Consider the following 24,451-nt stretch of genomic DNA (forward strand, 5'->3'; position numbering starts at 1 on the left):
CATTTGCCTCTTTTAGGAATCTTATAAACTCTGACCACGCTTCTGGTCAAATATCTGATCAATATCTGATCTGATCAAATATCAGATGTGGTTCTATCACACCTTGTGTTATAATGCGCCTGCATAACATCCCATCATGATTTATTACATTAAGGTGATACACAAATATAAATTGCTGTTGGAACATATCTGTACTGTCATCTTTCCTGAATACATCCACACAGCTTCTCCTTTCCACTTAATCTTCTCTAGAATATAAAATTCTGTCCTGATCACTACTGTTGAAGCTGAAGCCATCATCACTTTTTCAAGATGACGTTAAATCAGTGGTTCCCAAACTGTGCGTCACAACCCTGGATGGAGTCAGAGGTCACACATGTGGGGTCATGAGCTCTCCCTCCTTCAAGGCGGCCAACAGAAGAGGCTGCTCTGCTTAGGTCAGAAGTGGTGGGATAGCCCCTGGTCCACTGGAGTATTTTGGCCAAACAGCAAGGCATGGAGGCGGCATGGTGGCTCGGTGGTTAGCACTGCTACTGCTCAGCGCCAGGGACCCAGGTTCGATTCCACCCTCAGGTGACTGTGTGTTGAGTTTGCATGTTCTCCCCGTGTCTGCGTGGGTTTCCTCTGGATGCTCCGGTTTCCTCCACAGTCCAAAGATGTGCAAATTCGGTGGATTGGCCATGAAAAATTTCCCATAGTGTTGGGCAATGTGTAGTTTAGGTGGGTTATAGAGGGATGGGTCGGGGGGTGGGGTGCTCTGAGAGTCAGTGTGGATTGTTGGGGCAAACGGCCTGCTTCCACACTGTAGGTATTCTATGATGCTGAGATCAAAGTGATCTTTAACAACAGAAAACATTTTCAGTGGCACATTTTAGCTGGCACAGGGTGTTAGCTAATAAGACCGCAATGATATTTATGTTGACACCAGAGGTTAAAGACGGGTCAGCGGCCCCTAGTAAATGTCTTTCTTGTCAGAATATTAACTGAAGTTGCACATCACAAAACTCTTAATACAATGAATACTAGCTCCCCCATATTGGAACACACCCAATTTGTACTCATTTATCTTAATTGACAGGTAACACCATCCATTCACAAGCACAATTTGGCCTTGGGATCTTTGCCAGACAGGACAAGATGATAAAAGATGTTCATGTGCAGACTGGGTGTGTGAAGAGATTGAATAAGTACAGCCCAGGGCTGTAGGAGAAACAGAGGTCACATGACTGAACTGGGAATACATGAAAACGTACACGAGTGGAGATGGCAGAGGTAATGGAAGAGGAGAGAGAAGGGGTTGAGGGCTAATGGGTCGCAAGGTGTGTGTGTCTGTGGGAGTTTGTGATGTGTGTATGCGCATGTGTGTAGAAAGGGGCTTCACTGAATTTTCCATCAGCACAGATTGTGGAGAGATTGAACCAAGCCTGTGTGAGCACAGCTGAAAACCTTTCTATAGGTTATATCAAAAATAGATTTTCATAGTTATAGGCTGCCCAAGTTGATCAACAATGTTCAAATTTTAGTTACAATATACAGTTGTTACTGGTTAGTTTTGTTTTTGCTCATTTTTGCTGGCATGTTAATTTACAATGGGGTTACATTAGAAGCTACATTGTTAGAGATAGGGAGAGGGAAATAAGAAAAACTATGGCGTGTCAGTAAGATAGTGAGAAGGAATAAGTGGCTCAGGCTGGAGGAGGTGGAGGAAAGAGACTGCCAGAGACCAAGTTAGCCACACAATCAATTCTGTGCTTTAACTTGCTATCGCATATCAAGATGTTTTCCTCTCTAGCTTTCCTCTTGTGTGCCAACGAATCTAGCGTCTGACAATAGTATGATTGTAAATCTGACCTCTACGTTTGAAACCACCAAAAAGGATTGTGCTATAATGAAAAGGATCGAGCATCTCTTTTAACCCCAATTGACAGTGTCAGTGTGGGTCAATTGGCAGCATTTGCATCTCTTAGCTGGAAGGATGGGAATGGAACCCTTGTACCAGGACAGAGGGAGTGTTGTATTAAAAAGGCAAAACTTCTTCATTTGCAATTAAAACACAGCTCCTATCAAATATTCAGATGGGTATTAGATCCCCCACACTGTTTCAAGAACAGAGAAATCCCTTAGTAGCTGGGCCAATATTTCTCTTCAGCCGAAACAAACAAATTATACATATTAGCTTTATTTTAAAATGTAGTTATTTGTGTAAAGCCATTGCATTTCAACTGTTGCTGCACATGTGTAGACAAGTTAGTCATTGTAAATCAAATAAATTTGTTTTACAAAGTGAAGTTTGGCTGTGAAAAATTTCAGGAAGCACATTTCAATTGCCTGGTGCCAATAATTTAGTTGGTGGCCGGGGTGGTGGGGGGGGGGGGGGGGTGTGTGTGTGGAAACTAACACATCCAGCAGGTAATTAAATACAAAATCTGAGTGTCCCATCCCAGTTACAACAATTTCCCTGTAAAAATGGACAGAACATACTCCATTAAAAGGCAACAAGGAAGTTTAACCAGAGATAATGGGAACTGCAGATGCTGGAGAATTCCAAGATAATAGGATGTGAGGCTGGATGAACACAGCAGGCCAAGCAGCATCTCAGGAGCACAAAAGCTGACGTTTCGGGCCTAGACCCTTCATCAGAGAGGGGGATGGGGTGAGGGTTTTGGAATAAATAGAGAGAGAGGGGGTGGCGGACCGAAGATGGAGAGTAAAGAAGATAGGTGGAGAGAGTATAAGTGGGGAGGTAGGGAGGGGATAGGTCAGTCCAGGGAAGACGGACAGGTCAAGGAGGTGGGATGAGGTTAGTAGCTAGCTGGGGGTGCGGCTTGGGGTGGGAGGAAGGGATGGGTGAGAGGAAGAACAGGTTAGGGAGGCAGAGACAGGTTGGACTGGTTTTGGGATGCAGTGGGTGGGGGGGAAGAGCTGGGCTGGTTGTGTGGTGCAGTGGGGGGAGGGGATGAACTGGGCTGGTTTTGGGATGCGGTGGGGGAAGGGGAGATTTTGAAGCTGGTGAAGTCCACACCCCCAACTGCATCCCTAAACCAACCCAGTTCGCCCCCTCCCCCCACTGCACCACACAACCAGCCCAGCTCTTCCCCTCCACCCACTGCATCCCAAAACCAGTCCAACCTGGCTCTGCCTCCCTAACCGGTTCTTCCTCTCACCCATCCCTTCCTCCCACCCCAAGCCGCACCCCCATCTACCTACTAACCTCATCCCACCTCCTTGACCTGTCCGTCTTCCCTGGACTGACCTATCCCCTCCCTACCTCCCCACCTATACTCTCCTATCCAGCTATCTTCTTTTCTCTCCATCTTCAATCCACCTCCCCCTCTCTCCCTATTTATTCCAGTTCCCTCTCCCCATCCCCCTCTCTGAAGAAGGGTCTAGGCCCGAAACGTCAGCTTTTGTGCTCCTGAGATGCTGCTGGGCCTGCTGTGTTCATCCAGCCTCACACTTTATTATCAAGGAAGTTTAGATGTTGGTGATCTAACATACAATGCCCTTACAGAGGGAAATCAAGAATTTTAATCCAGTGACAGTGGAGGAAAGGCGATATATTTCCAAGTCACAATGGTGAGTGGCTTGGAGGTGAACTTGAAGTGGTTTTGGAAGGATCTTTTTTCAGGGCAGCTTTTAGATTGTTCCCACTGCCGAGGCTGTGTGTGGTGGAGGGAGTGGTTGCGGTGTCAATCAAGTGTCTTGAATGGTGTCAAGCTTCTTAAGTGTTGTCAGAGTTGCACCCATCCAGACAAGTGGGCAGTATTCAATCATACTCTTGATTCATGCCATACAGATAATGGACAGGCGCTAGGGAGTCTGGAGGCGATGTTACTTGCCACAGTATCCCTAGCCTCTGACCTGCTCTTGTAGCAACTGTTTCTGGTCAATGGTAACCCTCAGGATGTTGGAAGTGGGGGATTCAGTGATGGTACCGCCATTGAATGTCAATCTGCGATGGTTAGATTGTCTCTTATTGGTGATGGTCATTGCCTGGCATTTATGTGGCACAAACGTTACTCACCACTTGTCTGCCCAAGCCTGGATATTTTCCAGATCTTGTTACATTTGAACAAAAACTGCTTCAGTATCTGAGGAGTCGCAAATGTTGCTGAATATGGGCATGTTCGCTGATAATTGCACAACTTCTGACCTTATGAGGGAGGAAAGGTCATTGATGATGCAGTTGAAGATGGTTGGGCCTCGGACACTACCTGGAGGAACTCCTGCTGAAATGATTGACCTCCAAAAACAACCATTTTTCTGTCCTCTTATGAGGAACAGATAGTTGGCCTTTGAGAAGTAATTCTGCCTTTGCTTTTCTTTTAAAGCAAACATATTTTTTGGGACCAGCTAGCCCGATCAATGAGATTTTCCCAAACTCCACAAGCAGCGCACAGTTCGTAATCAAATTCACGCAAGGCCTTCCCTGAAAATGGCCCCAATTGGAGTATGTAAGGGCAAACATTATTCATCTGTTTACAAGGTGTGGCTCATAATATTGGGTGAGGTTGGAGAGATCAGTTCAACTGTGGCAAGCACCAAACCACTTTGGTCTGGCATGGAGTCATGACCTAACCACCATTCCATCGGTGAAGACTCAGACACATGTTTACTCGTACTGGTCCTGCTGATTGAAGAACTGAACTGTTGTGCCAATAGCTTTCGCCAACTTGAAAAGCTTTGTGCCATACATCTGAGAAACTTGGCTGCAAGGTTTCAATCTGTCCACACATGTGGCAGTTGCATGTGGACATGTGGTAAGCATTCTTCCTTGTAGGGAGACCAACTCCAAAACAGATTGGAATCGGGATCCCAGGAAGAGGGTTTCCGGAGGCTGGAGGGGTGTCATCGGAGACATTTCCATAACGATACTACACACCCCAGTCATCCAAATGAGGAGGAATTGGCTGAACAAGCAAACGTTGGCCTTTGCTGAATGTATGCTGCTTTGGGCCAGTCTTCTGTGGGCAGGTTACTAACACATTCCTGAAATACAGTTACCATTTATACCCCAAAATATTTTAAGGATTGAACCAGTACACTTTGGTAGCCAGCTGCCTGGACCAAAAAAAAAATGGTTTCTCTTCCTAACAGCTGGGTGGAAACAAGCTATGTTTTAGTTCCATGGATCTCTACTAAGCAGGGAGATTAGAAACTAAATCGGTAACATCTTAAAAATGACAATTTTAGGATCAGATCTTGCATTCTGTTAAGTTTTCTGACAATGTCTTCTTACCTCAGGAATGTACTGCTTCTAAGTACACTTAAGAAAGAAAGAAGGAAGTTCTGAAAAAGGGTCACTGGACCTGAACCATTAACTCCTGATTTTTCTCTGCCAGACCCAAGATTTTCCTGCAATTTCTGGTTGTGTTTTAAGAAGAAAATGGGGCATGTTCACAACTGAGCGTCCACACTCAGAGTTCCAATTACAAATAGTAGTCTGTGCATTGTTGATCTCAGGGTGGTATGGTCAGTTGAGACAACAGTGGGTGGTAATCGTTGAATGTTCACTCATCTCCCCCATTTGTGGGATGTGGGCATTGCTGGCTAGCCTGCATAACCTCATCCCTAGCTGCCCTGGAGAAGGTGGTGGTGAGCTGCCTTATTCAGCCGCTACAATCCCCCTGCTGTCGGTTGACCCACAATGCCATTAGGGAGGAGATTCCAGGATTTTGGCCCAGCGACAGTGAAGGATTGATGATGCATTTCCAAGCCAGAACGGTGAGTGGCTTGGAGGGGAACTTGACGGTAGTGCTGATCCTGTAAATCTGCTGCCCTTGTCCTTCTAGATGGAAATGGTCGTGGGTTTGGATGGCGCTGTCTGAGGATCTTCAGTGAATTTCTGCAGTGCATTTTGTAGATAGTACACACTGCTGCTACCGAGCGGAAGAGGTGGAGGGAGTGAATGCTTTCGGGTATAGTGCCAATCAAGTGGGCTGCTTTATCCTGAATGGTGTCAAGCTTCGAGTGTTGTTGGGGCTGCACTCATCCAAGCAACTGGGGAGTATTCCATCACAGTCCTGACTTGTGCCTCGTAGATGGTGGACAGGCTTTGGGGAGTCAGGGGGTGAGTTACTCAACCCATTCTTCCTAGCCTCTGACCCACTCATCGAACAACTGCAATTATGTGATGAGTCCAGTTGAATTTCTGGTCAATGATAACCCCCAGGATGTTGACAGTGGGGGATTCAGTGATGGTAACACCATTGAATGTCAAGCCATGACCAGTGGCAGAACCATGACGCACTGAAATTGAAAGGCTACTATAGGTAGCTGAATGGTGAGGGACAAAACTGCAAGGAGTAGAGAAATGAACAATCAATAGCCTATAGTCAGATCATTATTTCTAAATTATTTAATCCTGACCTGGATTGTTGAGAGCATGGGTTCTGGTTCACTACAATTGGTCTAATTAATATAGTTCATCAAACAGAAGCATTTTACCTGAACCACTGCAAGTTGATCAGAATCTGAAAGTGTATTCCCTCACCTCCGCCCCCAACTTATCATTGGCCATTACGAAAGATAAAAGCAGATTCCTTTCCCACTCTGGACCAGGACCATAAACTTGATCTGACAACACTTGCGGCACAGCGGCAGAGTTCTCACTACTAAACCAGGAGGCCCAGGTTCAAGTGCCATCTGCTCCAGGTGTAATAACATCCCTGAGTAGGTTCATTAGAAAATGTTTAAAATTGGTCCAGGACCAGGCAGAAGATTACTTCAATCCTTCATTTTTTGTTTTTTGCAATCATCTTGATTAAACTTGCAATGTGTAAAGTTATAAAGTAAACTAAAAGTAGAATTTGACTTGCTAGAAACACTATACCATCAAGAGAAAATATTTCTTCTGCAGCACTATGCATACAGATGGGGGTGGGAGAAAGAAAGTGAAAGCCGTAATGGAAGTCAATTCAGTTCTTCTTTCAAAAGGTACATGCATCCTTCCAATTCCTTGCCTATGCACAGATGTGAGCACATTTTACTGTTTGCTAAACAACTTTGACAGGCTAAGGTGAGTGTCTTCAAATATGACCCCACAACCATCCAAAAAGAAATCAAACAGAAAACAAAGTACTTTATAAATGGAAATTAAAACACTGTAGAAAATTGCTTGATGAGGCTCAAAATGGGTAAGATTTGATGCAAATTAATTCAAAAGGAATACGTTTCCCAGCTTTGCATTCACATGAAGACTTAGCAATTGACGTAGTAAAGAAAAGCTGGGCAAGATACTTCATTCACACAATAACTAACAACTTCAATAAATATTTTTTGAATATTGCTGAAAAGAGAGACGAAATGTCAAAACTTTTCATCATACTCGTCAGGACAAATGCAAGAATGTCACATTTCAAGCAATCCCAACAACATATACTCCAGTAGGAACTGTTTATTGGTTCACAGTTGACTTTGATTGACTGAGACGTTTCCATGGAGAAAGCAACAGGGAACTATATCGGGTCTTTTTGAATTACAGCAAAGTCTACAATGCCTTGCTGCTTTCTCCATGGCAACACTCCAGTTGATCAAAACAGATTTTACAATCAGTACCATTTTCTTCCATGATATAAATTATCGTGATCTTAAATTTGACATTAAGTTGCAAACTGTCAGCAACATCCCTCGCTTTTCAGTAATCTTCAAGTTCTCTACTAACAAGAAAATTTGTTATTTTATGCAATGATTGAACATTTCATTGTCACGTTTAAATTTGAAACAAGAAATCAGGCAACACGTGGAAGTCGACTGTAACTTCCAAAGTACCAGAACTGCTCATGTCTACCCACCATCAATGGTCTGCACGTGAAGCTGGAGCCCAAGGTTGTGCAGTGGGCTCATCACCCACAGATTGCTCGTCGTGGTGATGTCAAAAACCTGCCAGCCTTCTTCCGAGGCCCAAACCGTCCGACTTTCCAACAGGAGCAGATCCGTATCGCTGCAAAGAGACAGAGTAAATTTTTGAATTTCAAAAAAAATCCTGAAACAGCTGTTACACTTAATTACAGTCAAGTAAAATGAAAACATGCATTACCAAAAAAAAAGTTCATTGATGGTCTCAAGCCATAATTAACCACATGTAAGCTATGGCATAATGTCAATTGAGTTATGCATGTGAGCCAAATCATTTTTTCCTAGTTTATCCTAGGTAACAGATTTACGTACCTAGTACAAAATAAATGGCAGGCACTCCAACCCAGGCAAGTTCACAAATTTCTCCCAAGGGCTTGCTGGGTGTTCAAGCACGAGCTGACACAGTTTATAGTAGGGTGGAAGGGATGTCATGAAGGAACTAGTTGGTACCTCTTTCCCATCAGTGACCCCAGTTACTCCCTCACTGACCTTCCCATCCAGGGTACTGATGGTGGTTAATCCTTCACTGTTGCAATGACCACTGCCCCTGCCCATGCCACTCACCGCCCTTCCATCAACCCCATACCAATTGAACTGCCACTGTAGGGTCCACCAGCAGTTCAAATTTATTCCTGCATCCCTGTCCAGATTTTCCTGCATTTGTGAAAAAGGACTTGGCCAACCACAAATTTTTAGGTGGGCAAACATTTGGGGGTCACGATCAAAAGATACAAGCCTTATACCTTGCACTGCACACCATCCCTGGAATAGGAGCATACCTATTCTGGTACTAAACTAGTGATCCAGAGACCTGAAATAATGATGTAGCAACAGGAGTTTGAATCTTATCAATTCTGCTAGCGAATTTAAATTCATTTAATAAGGAGGCTAGAATCTTAAATGCCAACCGTGGAGCTACTGGATTTGTAGAAAAAAAATCCCATGTTTCAGGGATTGACGTGGCTTCTTACCCACGTTGACCTGTACCTAATACCAGACACATGATCAACTCTTGATTACTCTCTGAAATGACACAGGATGCTACATGGTTACAAACTCAAAGTGACCTCCACCACAGTGGTTAGAAAAGGCAACTGACTATCACCCGCTCTCAGTACAGAGCAATTAGGGTGGTAATCAACAAATGCTGGTCTTGCCAGTGACACTTTTCTTTTTTAAAAAAAGCGTCAGGATCCGAGCTGGATTCGGAGGCCACTTGCTGGAGGTACAGAGTGAAATCAGTAGATTATTTTCCAAATGCGCAATGAAAAAAAAAGTCATGCTGTCTTTGGGAATTCCACCAAAAGGGCCCCACACCCAGTAGACATTACTGCAGCTTTTTTAAAATCTGCTTTCAAAGACAGAAGAGAGGTGGAGATTTAATCATTCAAAAGGAAATAGTTGTTCTTAGGGGAGCTTACTGACTGCAGGAAGTAATTAAACCTAGGTGTGGCTGGATCAAGCAGTTAGCACAAATTGTGGCAACTCCATGTGTTCAGGTCAGGGATTCAAGGTGAGGTAGTATGTGCACAAATTGGAAAGGATGCACAAGATAATATCAATATTGATTATTACTCAAGTCTGATGGAATCTGTTAACTCTAAAATAATATTGTTGTGAAAGGAACAATATAAATGCAAGTTTTTTGTTTTATTTTCAGCACATCAGGATGAATCCCAGAGAATCGATCTACTAGATTCAATCCTTGGAAATGAGATTCCATTGTAAAATCAGGGGGGCAGACAATGTGGGCGGACACCAGGGAAGGTATTGTTAATTCGTGCCACGATTTCACAGAAGGGACGGAGTTGATTAAGGAATGTTGATAGATGAACTTTGAAACGTTACTGAAGTGAAGAGGGCATTTAAGTCGGGCAGAGAATGATATACTGAAGGTGGAGGTATCACTTGGAAATGCAGAAACAAATTTAGATTAGATTGCAAGACTTTCTCAGAGAATCACCAACTTCTACAACAGCTAACTGAAATCTGTGATAAGCAGGTACGCACTGGAATGCAAACAAATGACAACTGGGTGAGTTCCTGAAAGCCCAGGAACATCAAGGTACAGGAAATAGCTGAAGGGCAGCAATAATCATTGACAGCAATTACTTACTTGTTGAGATCTTGCTGGATTGTCTTTTGGTTTTTGGAAAGGAAAATGCTATTCTTTTTCCTCCAGGTTGGTTTAAGTTTCTTTCTCTTCTCTAAGAGATGACTAAATTGCAGATTCTAGGCTCAAGCTCTAGAAGGCATTCCTGACACCTTTCTGTCTCTGTACCTCACTTTCTTTATTTAAGGCTTACTTGAATAAGTGCATGGTCATGTGACCTAATGTCTCACATGGTTCTGTGAAACATTTTAGTATGTTACAGGCACTGTTTAAAAAAGTTGTTGTTGACATGATAAGATTGGAAAGATACAAACCAGAAAACAGACAAATAAAATGAAAATGACAGAAGGGGCAGTGGTCTTAGTTTGGCATCATACTGGCTTTAGTCATTCAGTAGCCACAGGACTGGCACTGGATAGTCTGGAAAACCCTGGTAGAACTCAGCAGCCAGTTACGAAACATGCAGTGTCCTCACCTGCACCATAGCTACAGAGGCCTCTTTTTTTTTATAAATGAGTTGCAAGGTGTGGTCATTTACCAAACAACTGACCACCCAACCGTAAACAGTCAAAGTGGCACCAAAGATGATGTGTCAGTTGACAGCCAGACAGACGGTCTCTCATTGGGCTGGGTGTTGAAGGAATTGGAGAAAGGAGCAGGCCATCCCCATTCTCTTCGCTTATGCCGTGGAAAAAAATTAACCCAGTCAAATTTGGTTTCCTGTTAACAATTCCACAGATAGGACCCTCATGTGTATCTTTGAAAATTGAGAGCAATGATATCTCTTGGATTTTCTCCAGAAGGTTCATGATTCACTGTGATGTCTGACATTAGTAGGTCAGATGAGAGACAAATATCATTTAGTACTTGCTGGCCTTTTAGGCCCTGTTAATATTCTCAGCTTTTAAATTACACAACAACCAATTTTATGTTGTTAGAATTTAACTGTAGATGTGAAATATTCGCCAGTGAAGCAGAGTCAGCATTAAGCTATGCAATGTCTGTGTACTAACTTCCCAAGTTCAGCCTACTGTCAATGACCATATCACAGAGTGGTCCTTTAACATGCAAATTTATATCATTTTTAACTTGTTGCAGTCCAACTTCAAAATATGTGGCAGCAAAGCATCAGTCCTAAACAAGATAAAGGTTGGCTTATTGCAAAACCCCTGCTCTAAGTTAGTGAAACTAGTTGAGTTATTCGTTAAAAATACTTTCAATCTTTGTATTTATAAGAATGGATAAGACTTGTTTTGAATACGTTCAGACCTGGCTTGCTTGAAGATTAGAGACACAGGCACAGGGAGAGACCAAAATATTTCAGTCTCCCTCTGTGATCCTAATGCTCAGATACCCAGCAACCTGTCAAGCATTCTTGACCTCCAGCGGATAAACAAAATTGCTCTGTAAAGTCTCATGATCATGTTAAAAAGACAAAGTAACTTACATCACAAAATACATAAAATAATTACATGGTCATGATACAATCAGGTCATTTCACCTGAGGTGTTCCAGGTAGGGAAGTGCACAATCTACAGTTACTCCTAAATGTGCAGGAGTTGGATCACCAGAAAATATTGCAGTGATGCAATCATATTGCATGACTAAGATAAAACCAATGACGATACTGTCTTCATCTCACTCCAATACAGCCTCCAGTTTGTGCAACAGCCAGTGAAAACTGAAATGGTTTGAATCAATGGAGTACACGACTATTATGTTCACATTTAGTCTAGGGCACCCCTTTCAGAAATGAAAGCCGTAAGCAACCAATGACATCTGATTAATAGTTTCTGCTTATAGCTGTATTGGGGAAGTTTATTTGCAAGGTAACAAACTGACGACAAAGGAGAAATTCTCTGCTATACTGACTTTCAGAAAACCAAATGGGCACTGCACAGAGACACTCTATTTGGTCCATCGCGTACATTCAAACATGTTGCATGTGTGACCAACATAGACCCGCACTTCTGCCTGTTCCCTGTAGTCCTGCAAATAATCATTTTTGTTCAGATATCTATCTAATTTTCTTGTCGAAGGCATAGATCGATATACTTCTGCCACACTCAGGCAGTGCATGGCAGATCCTAACCACTCACAGCTTCAAATGTTTTCTTCACATTAATTCTTTCACACACTTAAAATCAGCAACCTCTTGGTCCTCAATCCTTCCACCAACAGGTTGTTCTTAATTACTCATCATTCTGAGCATATTTCAAATCTTCCACTTGATTCTTAATTTCTCCAGAGAGAATAACTGCATACTGTCTGCTCTATCCCCAACCTCTAAAACCATTCACTACTCTTTTCTGCACTGTTTAGTGCCTTGACACAAGAAGTGGAGAGCTATACAACTAGGTGTGGTATCCTTTGATCTCCAAAAAGCAGTCACAAAATTGTGCACAAGTAGAAGTTGTGAAACAGAATTCAGCTAAGACTCAGGAGTAGATAAAACTGGATCAGAACCAGTGGTTGCTTATTGAAGAAGTTACGATGAAAGGTAGGGATGTCACATTAGATGGTTGCCTCAGGGCAATCAGCCATAACTTAACAGCACTGGAGGCCACCTTTCAGCCTTTGATTTCGGTGCTGCACTTTGAAACAGCAAATGTGTTCAGTCCCAAATCCTGTTTTGACTTACTCCCTCAGTCCTTCACGCTAAGCACCCCAACCCTATTTACAGAATTAGCTTCCAAAGTAGAGGACTGACAATGCAATGAAAACATTTTGCCTCATCTCTCAAAGATCTTGCATCAATGAATTTTAAATTGACAGCTTCTTGGTGCTGACCTACTCTCCAGAGGCAATGGCTTTCTCTATCTACTTTGGCAACATCTTTATATTCTCAAATTAGGCTGCCTTGTCTCTAGTGCAAGGACGACAGGCCAATGTCTCCCCAAGTGTGGTGCCTAGAATTGTCCACTTATGATACCAAGGCATACAAGGCTGTGGACCAAGTGCTGGAAAATGGAGTTGGAACAGTTAGGTGGCATTGTTCTGTGCTTTGGACCTCTATGATTCCAGCTCAGGTCTAACCAAAGATTTATCAAGTTCTAGCCACGTCATTCTTAATAATGAAAACTGTTGACTGTCTGGGCCATTATTTATTGCCCATCCCCAATTGCCCTGCAGACTATGGTGATAGGCGGCCATTCGGCCTATCAAGTCTGCTCCACCACGGGCAGGATGTGTATCAGTGCATGCATGCATAGTACGATTACTCAAAGAATTTGTAGTTTCTGACCTGCTGCTGAAGCCAGAAATTTCAATTGGCTTGTCCAATTCAATTTCCAATTCATGGTAATTCCCCCCACACCAGGATATTGCTTATGGGCAATTCATCAATGATGCTGCAATTGGATGTCACGGGGAGATGGTTAGGTTCTTTCATATCTGTGGTAGTCATTGCCTGCCAATTATGTGGTGTGAATGCTATTTGCTACTAGTCATCCCAACGTTGTATATTGTGCAGGTGTTGCTGCATTTGGACATAGATTGCTTTTGTACCTGAAGATTCACAAATGGTGCTGAACATTGTGCAGTCATCTTTAACATTCCCACTCTAACTTTACAGTGGAGAGAAGTTCATTAACAAGCAGCTGATATGATATGACTGTTGAGTGTAAGACAATGCCTGGTTGTTACATTGGTCACTAAATGATAGTAAGGATAGCTTTGCAGAGCCTTTGTCACTTCCACTGCCTTGGTCGAAACAGGGTGGTCTGCATGGGACATGACAAGGTCACTCCAGGATCCTGAAGCCCTTACACAATGGACAGGTTTAGGCGATCAAATTCCAAACATTAAGATTTAAACACTTGAAGCAGAGCCAAAGGTGGAGTAACAACAGTAATGATGGACAGAGGGCCATAATTGGAGAAATTCAGGGATCCTGGAAGATGCTGGGGCAAATTCACCACGAAACAACATTGAATTGAGTTTCAATGAGCCTGCTGTTGCCTTGGGGTAGATCAGCTGACTTGGCACAGAGGAAGCACCAAAACTGGGATCTTTCTGAACTGCCCTGACCGATACAACAGCCAAAATTACAAACTTGCACACACAGCCCAAACAGCCACAGTCTTAATGGCTCAGAGTTGGGTCAATTGGCCAACAAGCCCATGTTAAAATTTATTAAGTATATTCAACAAGTCAACCCACCAAGGCTAAAACTTCTGATGCTGAAGTTAACAGGCATTTTAAAATTACCAACAGTTTTGACACCCTGAATCAGAAGATACTAATCAGAATCAGAAGCACTTTGGGGAGTCAATGATAAAGGAACCATCAAAATAATTAACACAAGAGAGAAAGACAGTTAAAATAAGTTTCTTTATTCAGTGGCTTATATGAGTATTAAACTTTGACACAGACATTGCAATTTCAAAGAAGAAATTTGGTAAATACTCAAAGCAGACTAAAAATCAAAAGCTAAGAGAAGGAGAACCGGGTAGTAAAGTTAGACTTGGAACGTTCTAGCACAACAGCTAACATGGATATAACCAGCTGAATGGCCTCTTTTCACCCTAAATCAATTGAGATTATTAGCATGTTTACTGTGCAGAGACAATAAACTTGACATGTCCATGCCCAGGAGTACTAACGAAACCACAGGGTACAAACGTATTCGCATGGTGACATGAAAGACTGATCTGATTGACCATTTTTCTCAAGACCTACAGAGTGCCTTTTAAACCTATAATTAACTAGGCGTATAACAGGCTGGTCAGATGCATGTGATGCAACACCTCGCCCTTTGATTTGGCTACTTTGCAGCTCTCTCATTTCAGTTTGTCGCTTGTGGATTTGATTTTTAAAAGCACCTCCAGCACGTACTTGATATACATTGAGTTTAAAATACAATGATTTTTCAGGATTCTTTCCAGAATACATTTTGATTATCCTAACATTCCAGCCACCAGATTTGGGAGGGGGAGTAGAAATGAAACTAAACCATCTGAACATAGCGATCCAACATAACTCTTAAGAGGATCTAACAAGGTATTTTTTTTTGGAAATCGCCTCCCCTTCATGATTTTCTCATCGAGACACCAGTGCTCCTGCATTTCACTGGAGGGAGACTGAGTTTTACTGGTGGAAGACAAAAAGAACACATGATTTAATGCTCAGACAATGCCACCCATTGTGTGTGTTTGGCAACCTACAGGATGTCTATTTGTTTCTCTCCAACTAAGCACGAAATTAGATTATTCATAACCTTTGAAAATATCTTCAGCATGTATGCATTATATCCATGCCTATTGGATACACGTGTTAATAGAATACCCAGCAGCAATCTGAGTGACTAAGCTGCCATGCAGAGAACTGTACAGCAAAACCATGCTTCAAACTCTTACAGTGGTCAGCTGGAAAACCTCCGAAGCCACCCAATCTGTAGCTATGCATGCAATCATTTTACTTATTTAGACTACCCCTTTAAAAAGGAACACTCTGATTGCTGTGATTTCCGAACAATCAAATACTGATTACCTCACAATTACAGTTTACTGAAAAAGGTCAAGGTTAGATTTGCCTTTGAGTAACCTGAAGATAAAAAACAAAACAAGCTGAAAGTGATTGTACTGCTGTACTTTTTCAACCATTCAGAAGTCTAATCTAGATAAAAACACAATAAAACATATTATTTTACAAAAGCGTAACTGGAGTGTGGTGCATTACACATTGAATTATAACAAATCACAGCATATTTTAGCACACAGAACTGAACTTAACTGATAGAGATTTATGCTTGAATCAGATTTAAATTTTATTGATTACACTTAAGGAGCAATTGCTCATTTTAAGGTCTTGTATAGCACAATCAGGTCCACCAAGCTTTGTCACAGCAGTAAACTCGTCTCAAAAGAGAAATATAATCTTGCAAAAATGTGTTACTATTATCTTCTAAGTTACTTTTGTTTCCATTTCTATGCACATTGTTGAATCAAATGGCAGAGGGACCATTTCCATAGCTTCTTTCTCAAGAATTGCAGGAGAATCTCTCAGAAATGCACCAGCTCAAACTTATCCTTCACTCGCCTCCCCCCAGTCACCACTCAACTCCATCCCCTCACGTATCTTCTTTGGAATTTCAGCTTTCACTGAGACTTTCCCTTGACAGAACTGCAAGGTCAGAAAAATTGTCTGGACAACCATACAATGTAAGAGTTTTTTTTAAATTGCTGTAACGTTTTAACAAAGAACTTACTGAAAAGGAAACTATTCATGCACGCAGTCCAAGCTATTGGGTAAGCCAGAGCCTCATTTAAAAACAACAAACAAACAATCATAAATTATTCATTGTTAAAAACTGCAATCATGTCTATGAATTGTTTTTAAGTTTGTGTGAAGCCTTATTTAGGATTAAGACTTTTAGTTACTGCAAGGAGAAGCAAAGAGAAACACGTGACAATTCTTCCAGCATGTGAGGCAGATGCACAGGTTACTCTCAGTCATACAGCATGGAAATAGGACCTTTTGGTCCAACTAGTCCACAATGATCATGTCTCCCAACTAAACCTCTCCCACTTGACTGCATTTGGCCCTTATCTCTCCAAACCTTCCCTATTCATGTGCATTTCCAAATGGCTTTTGGAATGTTGTTACCGGAGCTGCATCCACCACTTCCCTCTGGAAATTTGTTCCATACACGAACCAGTGTGTAACAAAACTTGCCAGTCATGTCCTTTTCAATCTTTCTTCTCTCACCTTAAAGAAATGCCCCCAAGTTTTATACTCCCCTACACTAGGGAAAAGATCCTTGCTATTCACCTTACACAGTAATAAAGGTTTCCGTCTTCCCTTTTCCGACATCACACACTTGCAGACATTTGTTTTCCTATCCATGATTTGTTTTGGGATAGCCTGATGAAAGTTTTGCAAAATTGCCTGTGCTTTGCAACTCTTCGCCAACACTGGCAACAATGACTTTTTGTGCACTCACCTGTCTGAAAAACACAGTGTCTTTTTATATAATATTGTAAGATCCAATATATCCACAAGCCATTCTAAACTGCACTTTTTCATCAGAATGAAGCAAAACTACAATTTTGCAAAAACAAAACCTTTTCTGGCACAACATTTCCAAAGTTCTGCAATGTCAAAAAAAAACTAAATTACATTAAGCCAGACCTTGCATGCTCACAAAGTATAACCCTGTTTCTCAAAAGTTATCCTTTTGGATTAACTTACTTGAAATTTAAAAACTGCTCGCCCAAAGGATGAAGTCAGCCTTTAAAATGAGCTATTAGTAAAATTACAAAACCTTAATTTCATGATGCGAGTGGTAGTAGAAGGAAAATATTCTGCCTAGAAGTCAGTGGTGAGTGGTGTTCCACAGGGCTCTTTCCTTGGGCCTCTACTGTTTGTAATTTTTATTAATGACTTGGATGAGGGGATTGAAGGATGGGTCAGCAAGTTTGCAGACGACACAAAGGTTGGAGGTGTCGTTGACAGTATAGAGGGCTGTTGTAGGCTGCAGCGGGACATTGACAGGATGCAGAGATGGGCTGAGAGGTGGCAGATGGAGTTCAACCTGGATAAATGCAAGGTGATGCATTTTGGAAGGTCGAATTTGAAAGCTGAGTACAGGATTAAGGATAGGATTCTTGGCAATGTGGAGGAACAGACGGATCTTGGTGTGCAGATACAGAGATCCCTTAAAACGGCCACCCAAGTGGACAGGGTTGTTAAGAAAGCATATGGTGTTTTGGCTTTCATTAACAGGGGGAATGAGTTTAAGAGTTGTGAGATCCTGTTGCAGCTCTATAAAAGAGATAATGGGAACTGCAGATGCTGGAGAATTCCAAGATAATAAAATGTGAGGCTGGATGAACACAGCAGGCTAAGCAGCATCTCAGGAGCACAAAAGCTGACGTTTCGGGCCTAGACCCTTCATCAGAGAGGGGGATGGGGAGAGGGAACTGGAATAAATAGGGAGAGAGGGGGAGGCGGACCGAAAATGGAGAGAAAAGAAGATAGGTGGTGAGGAGAGTATAGGTGGGGAGGTAGGGAGGGGATAGGTCAGTCCAGGGAAGACGGACAGGTCAAGGAGGTGGGATGAGGTTAGTAGGTAGATGAGGGTGCGGCTTGGGGTGGGAGGAAGGGATGGGTGAGAGGAAGAACCGGTTAGGGAGGCAGAGCCAGGTTGGACTGGTTTTGGGATGCAGTGGGTGGGGGGGGGGGGGGGGGAAAGAGCTGGGCTGGTTGTGTGGAGCAGTGGGGGGAGGGGACGAACTGGGCTGGTTTAGGGATGCGGTGGGGGAAGGGGAGATTTTGAAACTGGTGAAGTCCACATTGATACCATTAGGCTGCAGGGTTCCCAGGCGGAATATGAGTTGCTGTTCCTGCTACCTTCGGGTGGCATCATTGTGGCACTGCAGGAGGCCCATGACGGACATGTCATCAAGAGAATGGGAGGGGGAGTGGAAATGGTTTGCGACTGGGAGGTGCAGTTGTTTGTTGCGAACTGAGCGGAGGTGTTCTGCAAAGCGGTTCCCAAGCCTCCGCTTGGTTTCCCCAATGTAGACAAAGCCACACCGGGTACAGTGGATGCAGTATACCACATTGGCAGATGTGCAGGTGAACCTCTGCTTAATGTGGAATGTCATCTTGGGGCCTGGGATAGGGGTGAGGGAGGAGGTGTGGGGGCAAGTGTAGCATTTCCTGCGGTTGCAGGGGAAGGTGCCGGGTGTGGTGGGGTTGGAGGGCAGTGTGGAGCGAACAAGGGAGTCACGGAGAGAGTGGTCTCTCCGGAAAGCAGACAGAGGTGGGGATGGAAAAATGTCTTGGGTGGTGGGGTCGGATTGTAAATGGCGGAAGTGTCGGAGGATGATGCGTTGTATCCGGACATCTCCTCCAGGACTTCCAATTCCCTGGCCCCCAATACCTCATCTTCACCATGGACATCCAGTCCCTATACACCTGCATTCCGCATGCAGATGGCCTCAAGGCCCTCCGCTTCTTCCTGTCCCGCAGGCCCGACCAGTCCCCCTCCACCGACACCCTCATCCGCCTAGCTGAACTCGTCCTCACCCTCAACAACTTCTCTTTTGACTCCTCCCACTTCCTACAGGCTAAGGGGGTGGCCATGGGCACCCGCATGGGCCCCAGCTATGCCTGCCTCTTTGTAGGTTACGTGGAACAGTCCCTCTTCCGCACCTACACAGGCCCCAAACCCCACCTTTTCCTCCGGTACACTGATGACTGTATTGGCGCTGCCTCTTGCTCCCCAGAGGAGCTCGAACAGTTCATCCACTTCACCAACACCTTCCACCCCAACCTTCAGTTCACTTGGGCAATCTCCAGCACATCCCTCAACTTCCTGGACCTCTCAGTCTCCATCTCAGGCAACCAGCTAGTAACTGATGTCCATTTCAAGCCCACCAACTCCCACAGCTACCTAGAATACACCTCCTCCCACCCACCCTCCTGCAAAAATTCCATCCCCTATTCCCAATTCCTCCACCTCCGCCGCATCTGCTCCCACGATAAGACATTCCACTCCCGCACATCCCAGATGTCCAAGTTCTTCAAGGACCGCAACTTCCCCCCCCCAAGTGATCGAGAACGCCCTTGACCGCGTCTCCCGTATTTCCAGCAACACATCCCTCACACCCCGCTCCCGCCACAACCGCCCTAAGAGGATCCCCCTCGTTCTCACACACCACCCTACCAACCTCCGGATACAACGCATCATCCTCCGACACTTCCGCCATTTACAATCCGACCCCACCACCCAAGACATTTTTCCATCCCCACCCCTGTCTGCTTTCCGGAGAGACCACTCTCTCCGTGACTCCCTTGTTCGCTCCACACTGCCCTCCAACCCCACCACACCCGGCACCTTCCCCTGCAACCGCAGGAAATGCTACACTTGCCCCCACACCTCCTCCCTCACCCCTATCCCAGGCCCCAAGATGACATTCCACATTAAGCAGAGGTTCACCTGCACATCTGCCAATGTGGTATACTGCATCCACTGTACCCGGTGTGGCTTCGTCTACATTGGGGAAACCAAGCGGAGGCTTGGAGACCGCTTTGCAGAACACCTCCGCTCAGTTCGCAACAAACAACTGCACCTCCCAGTCGCAAATCATTTCCACTTCCCCTCCCATTCTTTAGATGACATGTCCGTCATGGGCCTCCTGCAGTGCCACAATGATGCCACCCGAAGGTTGCAGGAACAGCAACTCATATTCCGCCTGGGAACCCTGCAGCCTAATGGTATCAATGTGGACTTCACCAGTTTCAAAATCTCCCCTTCCCCTACTGCATCCCTAAACCAGCCCAGTTCATCCCCTCCCCCCACTGCACCACACAACCAGCCCAGCTCTTCCCCTCCACCCACTGCATCCCAAAACCAGTCCAACCTGGCTCTGCCTCCCTAACCGGTTCTTCCTCTCACCCATCCCTTCCTCCCACCCCAAGCTGCACCCCCATCTACCTACTAACCTCATCCCACCTCCTTGACCTGTCCGTCTTCCCTGGACTGACCTATCCCCTCCCTACCTCCCTACCTATACTCTCCTCACCACCTATCTTCTTTTCTCTCCATTTTCGGTCCGCCTCCCCCTCTCTCCCTATTTATTCCAGTTCCCTCTCCCCATCCCCCTCTCTGATGAAGGGTCTAGGCCCGAAACGTCAGGTTTTGTGCTCCTGAGATGCTGCTTGGCCTGCTGTGTTCATCCAGCCTCACATTTTATTATCTTATGAAGAGAGGTTGACTGAGCTCGGACTTTTTTCATTGGAGAAAAGGAGGAGGAGAGGGGACCTAATTGAGGTATACAAGATAATGAGAGGCATAGATAGAGTTGATAGCCAGAGACTGTTTCCCAGGGCAGAAATGGCTAGCACGAGGGGACATAGTTTTAAGCTGGTTGGAGGAAAGTATAGAGGGGATGTCAGAGGCGGGTTCTTTACACAGAGAGTTGTGAGAGCATGGAATGCGTTGCCAGCAGCAGTTGTGGAAGCAAGGTCATTGGGGTCATTTAAAAGACTGCTGGACATGCATATGGTCACAGAAATTTGAGGGTGCATACATGAGGATCAATGGTCGGCACAACATTGTGGGCTGAAGGGCCTGTTCTGTGCTGTACTATTCTATGTTCTACGTTCTATGTTCTATGAGCAATTAAGAACTGCTTTGTTCGGCTAGAATATACAGGCCCGGCTGTCAAGTGGAATTATTACTTGTTTGAGTACACTGAAGCATATTCCTGGAAGATCCTGCTCACTTTCGAACTGCATGCACCCAATTCTAGGCCCCCTGGCAAAACCACATTAAGAGTTTAGACTCTGTAAACACCCATCATTGCTTGGGATAGAACAATATCTGACAAACAATGCAAAACTTAACTGATTATTGGAATAGTATACACTCACCTGGAATCTATTGTACAAGACAATTGATAATGTAACGCAAAACAAATACTTGAACAAACATGACATATGGTTTCAAAAGTAAGTGGAATTGTTCAAACAGGTTTTACTTTCGGACAGTAATTACTTTCCAAGTAGACTTTCTGATAGCAGAGCAACATAGCACATTGGAGGACCTAAGCCCTGCATCACTTAACTTCATGCCTTTATAATCGAGCTAAGCTCAAACTCAATAAGCAGCTCTGTCACCATTCTCCTGGGGACATTAAAAGCAATGACAGAAAACTGTGGGATAACACAGTGTGGAGCTAGAGAAACACAGCAGGCCAAGCAGCAGCAGAGGAGCAGGAAAGTTAATGTTTCGGGTCAGGACCCTTCTTCGGAAATGGAGGAGAGGGAAGGGAGCTCAAATAAATAGAGAAGAGGGATGGAACTGGAGAAGGTAGATGAGATGGTGGTAGGTGAATGCAGGTGGGGAGTGGTCAGTGGGATGGGTAGGGCAGATAGATGGGAGAGAAGATGAGATAATGGGAACTGCAGATGCTGGAGATTCCAAGATAATAAAATGTGAGGCTGGATGAACACAGCAGGCCAAGCAGCATCTCAGGAGCACAAAAGCATTGGATGAAGGGTCTAGGCCCGAAACGTCAGCTTTTGTGCTCCTGAGATGCTGCTTGGCCTGCTGTGTTCATCCAGCCTCACATTTTATTATCTTGGGAGAGAAGATGGACAGGTTGTGTCAGGTCACGGAGACAGGGATGAAGAGGGAGAGAGGGACAGGGAGGGAGGGAGGGAGAGAGGGAGAGGGAGGGAGGGAGAGAGACTCATAGTCCACCTCAGGGGCCTACAGCCCAATGGCCTAAACAAAGATTTTACCAGTTTAAAATCGCCCCACCCCGGTCTCATCTCAAGTCGAAGACTCCTTCCCATTGGACTGTAGTCTCCTGATGCTGCCAGGCCTGCTGAGATCCTCCAGCTCCACACTGTCATCTAACTCCAGCATCTGCAGTTCTTGCTATCTCATAGAAAACTATGGTCCTAGTTGGACCAAGCCCACACACATTTGGGTAAGTTGCAGATATTAGAACATGCTCGAGGGGGAGGGCGTGGGAAAGAGGAGATGGGGGAGGGGTGGAGAGAAGGGGCAGATCGAGGGAATGTTATTGTCCAAGTCTGCTCTCACCTATTGACATTCCCATGAAGCACCTGGTAGATGCTGATCTGAAATGTTTCATTTTCGAAATGCCTTCTCACCCATTCCTTGTAAATCCGAAACTCTGCTGCAGTGACAGCCTCTCCCTCTGGAATTTGGGACAGGTTAAATTTGTACTCTTGATGATGTGGTTGGTAGAGTGCAAAGCCCTTTTCGTGGTCAACTGCAGAAAGAAGGAAGGGGGGAGAAAAAAGTCAACCTTGAGAAGTTGCAAATTCAAAATGTAAGCATTTCACAGTAGTGTTATTGCACACAAAAAGCTCCCAAGAAAGGCCAATCAATACCAAACAGGCATTTTTGTTTATTCAACTAAATTCATGACGGTTGACTTCGAGTGTGGTTGGGATAAACCCTGATAACTTTGCTGCACTGGCACAGAAAACTCATTTAGCATTCGCATAGCAGCAGCTGCATCAGTTAGTGGATGGCAGATACACAGCCTTCATTACGTCACTGAGCACAGCAACAAGGAAGAAACTTCTCACGCTCAGAATTAACTTCTCCCCGTCCTTGCCCTTTTGTTACTTTACCAGAATCATCATCGGGTCTTTGTTACAAAACTGTTCCGTCAGATTGTTGTTGCCTTGGTGGCTCGAAAGTCAAAATGTGCATTCGCGAACAAAAAGCAGAGAAAGACCCACAGAAGACTGGGTCTGTGCACAGTGCATAAATCTATACAAAATACTAGTTTTTCTTGATATGCCTCTAGTTTCACGTTATTAGGCTGGCTTTAAAGAAAAAAGTGCTAAACTTGCAACAGAAATTCCAATAACTTGCATTTATATCACACCTTCAACCTAAATAATATCTCAGGACATTTTAGAAGGGAATGGAAACAATGGCGTTAAATTAAATGGACGGCTAAAAGTATGGCTGTAAAGATGATTTGAGACTGCCTCCTCAAAACTAATCTTGACGACCTAACTAATGGGTTTTCATTTACTTCTCACTTTAAGAGGAGGAACCTGACAGTAACAAATACGCTTCCTCGCCGCCGCCCCCCCCCCCCCAGCCCCACAACAATGTGAGAAAAGGACAGAATATTTCTGGTTCTCCCATAAGATAGTAAATACCTTAATCGATAAAAAATTACAGAAATGTGGAAATCCAGTTTCAAGAAGAATATTTTCCAGATTTAAATTTGGTGGGCTCTCTTGTAATTTGCATTTCCAATCTCAACACCTCTGGGGCTCGTTCACTCCAAACATGACATACCTACCCTCCATTTCAGTCAGATCCACACACGAAGTAAACCGTGAGCTTACTTGTAAAGAATCAAAGAAACATTATATTTGTCCTTTCTCTCAGGGAAAGGCCAAAAACATTGCGTGATTTGAGCAAATGACAAATGGATGCTCTCACAAGGGAGTAATATTCAGTGATGGACAAACAGCATCTTAGAAGGCAAAAATCCCATCCTTACACTGAGGACATGCTCTCCACCCTTACACTGAGGACACTCTCTCCATGTTGTGTGGCACTGCCTGCGCTAAATGAGCTACATGCAGAACAGGTCCAGCTGCTCAAAAATCAGGCAGCCACAAAATGCTCTGGGCAATCAACAGCAGTAAACTAGTTAAAACAAAAGGTAACCTCATGACCCAGCAATACTTCCTCACTCTACTATTACCAAGATGCCAGGGGACCAAACTTTGTTATCAATCCTGACATCTAGAAACTGCTGAAGGCACTGAATGCAGTAAAAAGGTCATGGGGTCCAACAACATTCCAGTTGTACAAATGATGGAACAAGTAATTCCAACTATACTGGGCCCCTAGTCAAGCTGTTGCAGCAGTTTAAAAACTGGAACCTACTTGACAATGTGGAACATTGTCCAGATGCATGCTATCAACAAGTAGAACAAACTCTATTCTTGTTCAATTCTCAG

The 24,451-nt window shown here is 44.1% G+C and overlaps 1 protein-coding gene across 1 annotated transcript in view; it reads right to left on the reverse strand.

The window, feature by feature from the left end:
• The window catches only part of bmp6 (bone morphogenetic protein 6), a 122,781-nt gene that overhangs the window by 51,949 nt on the left and 46,381 nt on the right, over positions 1–24,451 (reverse strand). Inside the window, exons 2-3 of the mRNA XM_048528780.2 lie at positions 22,533–22,725; positions 7,794–7,942 (exon numbers count right to left, since the gene is read on the reverse strand). Coding sequence (XP_048384737.1) covers positions 7,794–7,942; positions 22,533–22,725 — 342 coding nt within the window. The remainder of the gene's footprint in view (positions 1–7,793; positions 7,943–22,532; positions 22,726–24,451) is intronic.

Source organism: Stegostoma tigrinum, chromosome 5 (assembly GCF_030684315.1).
Source record: "Stegostoma tigrinum isolate sSteTig4 chromosome 5, sSteTig4.hap1, whole genome shotgun sequence".
NCBI classification, from domain to species: domain Eukaryota; kingdom Metazoa; phylum Chordata; class Chondrichthyes; order Orectolobiformes; family Stegostomatidae; genus Stegostoma; species Stegostoma tigrinum.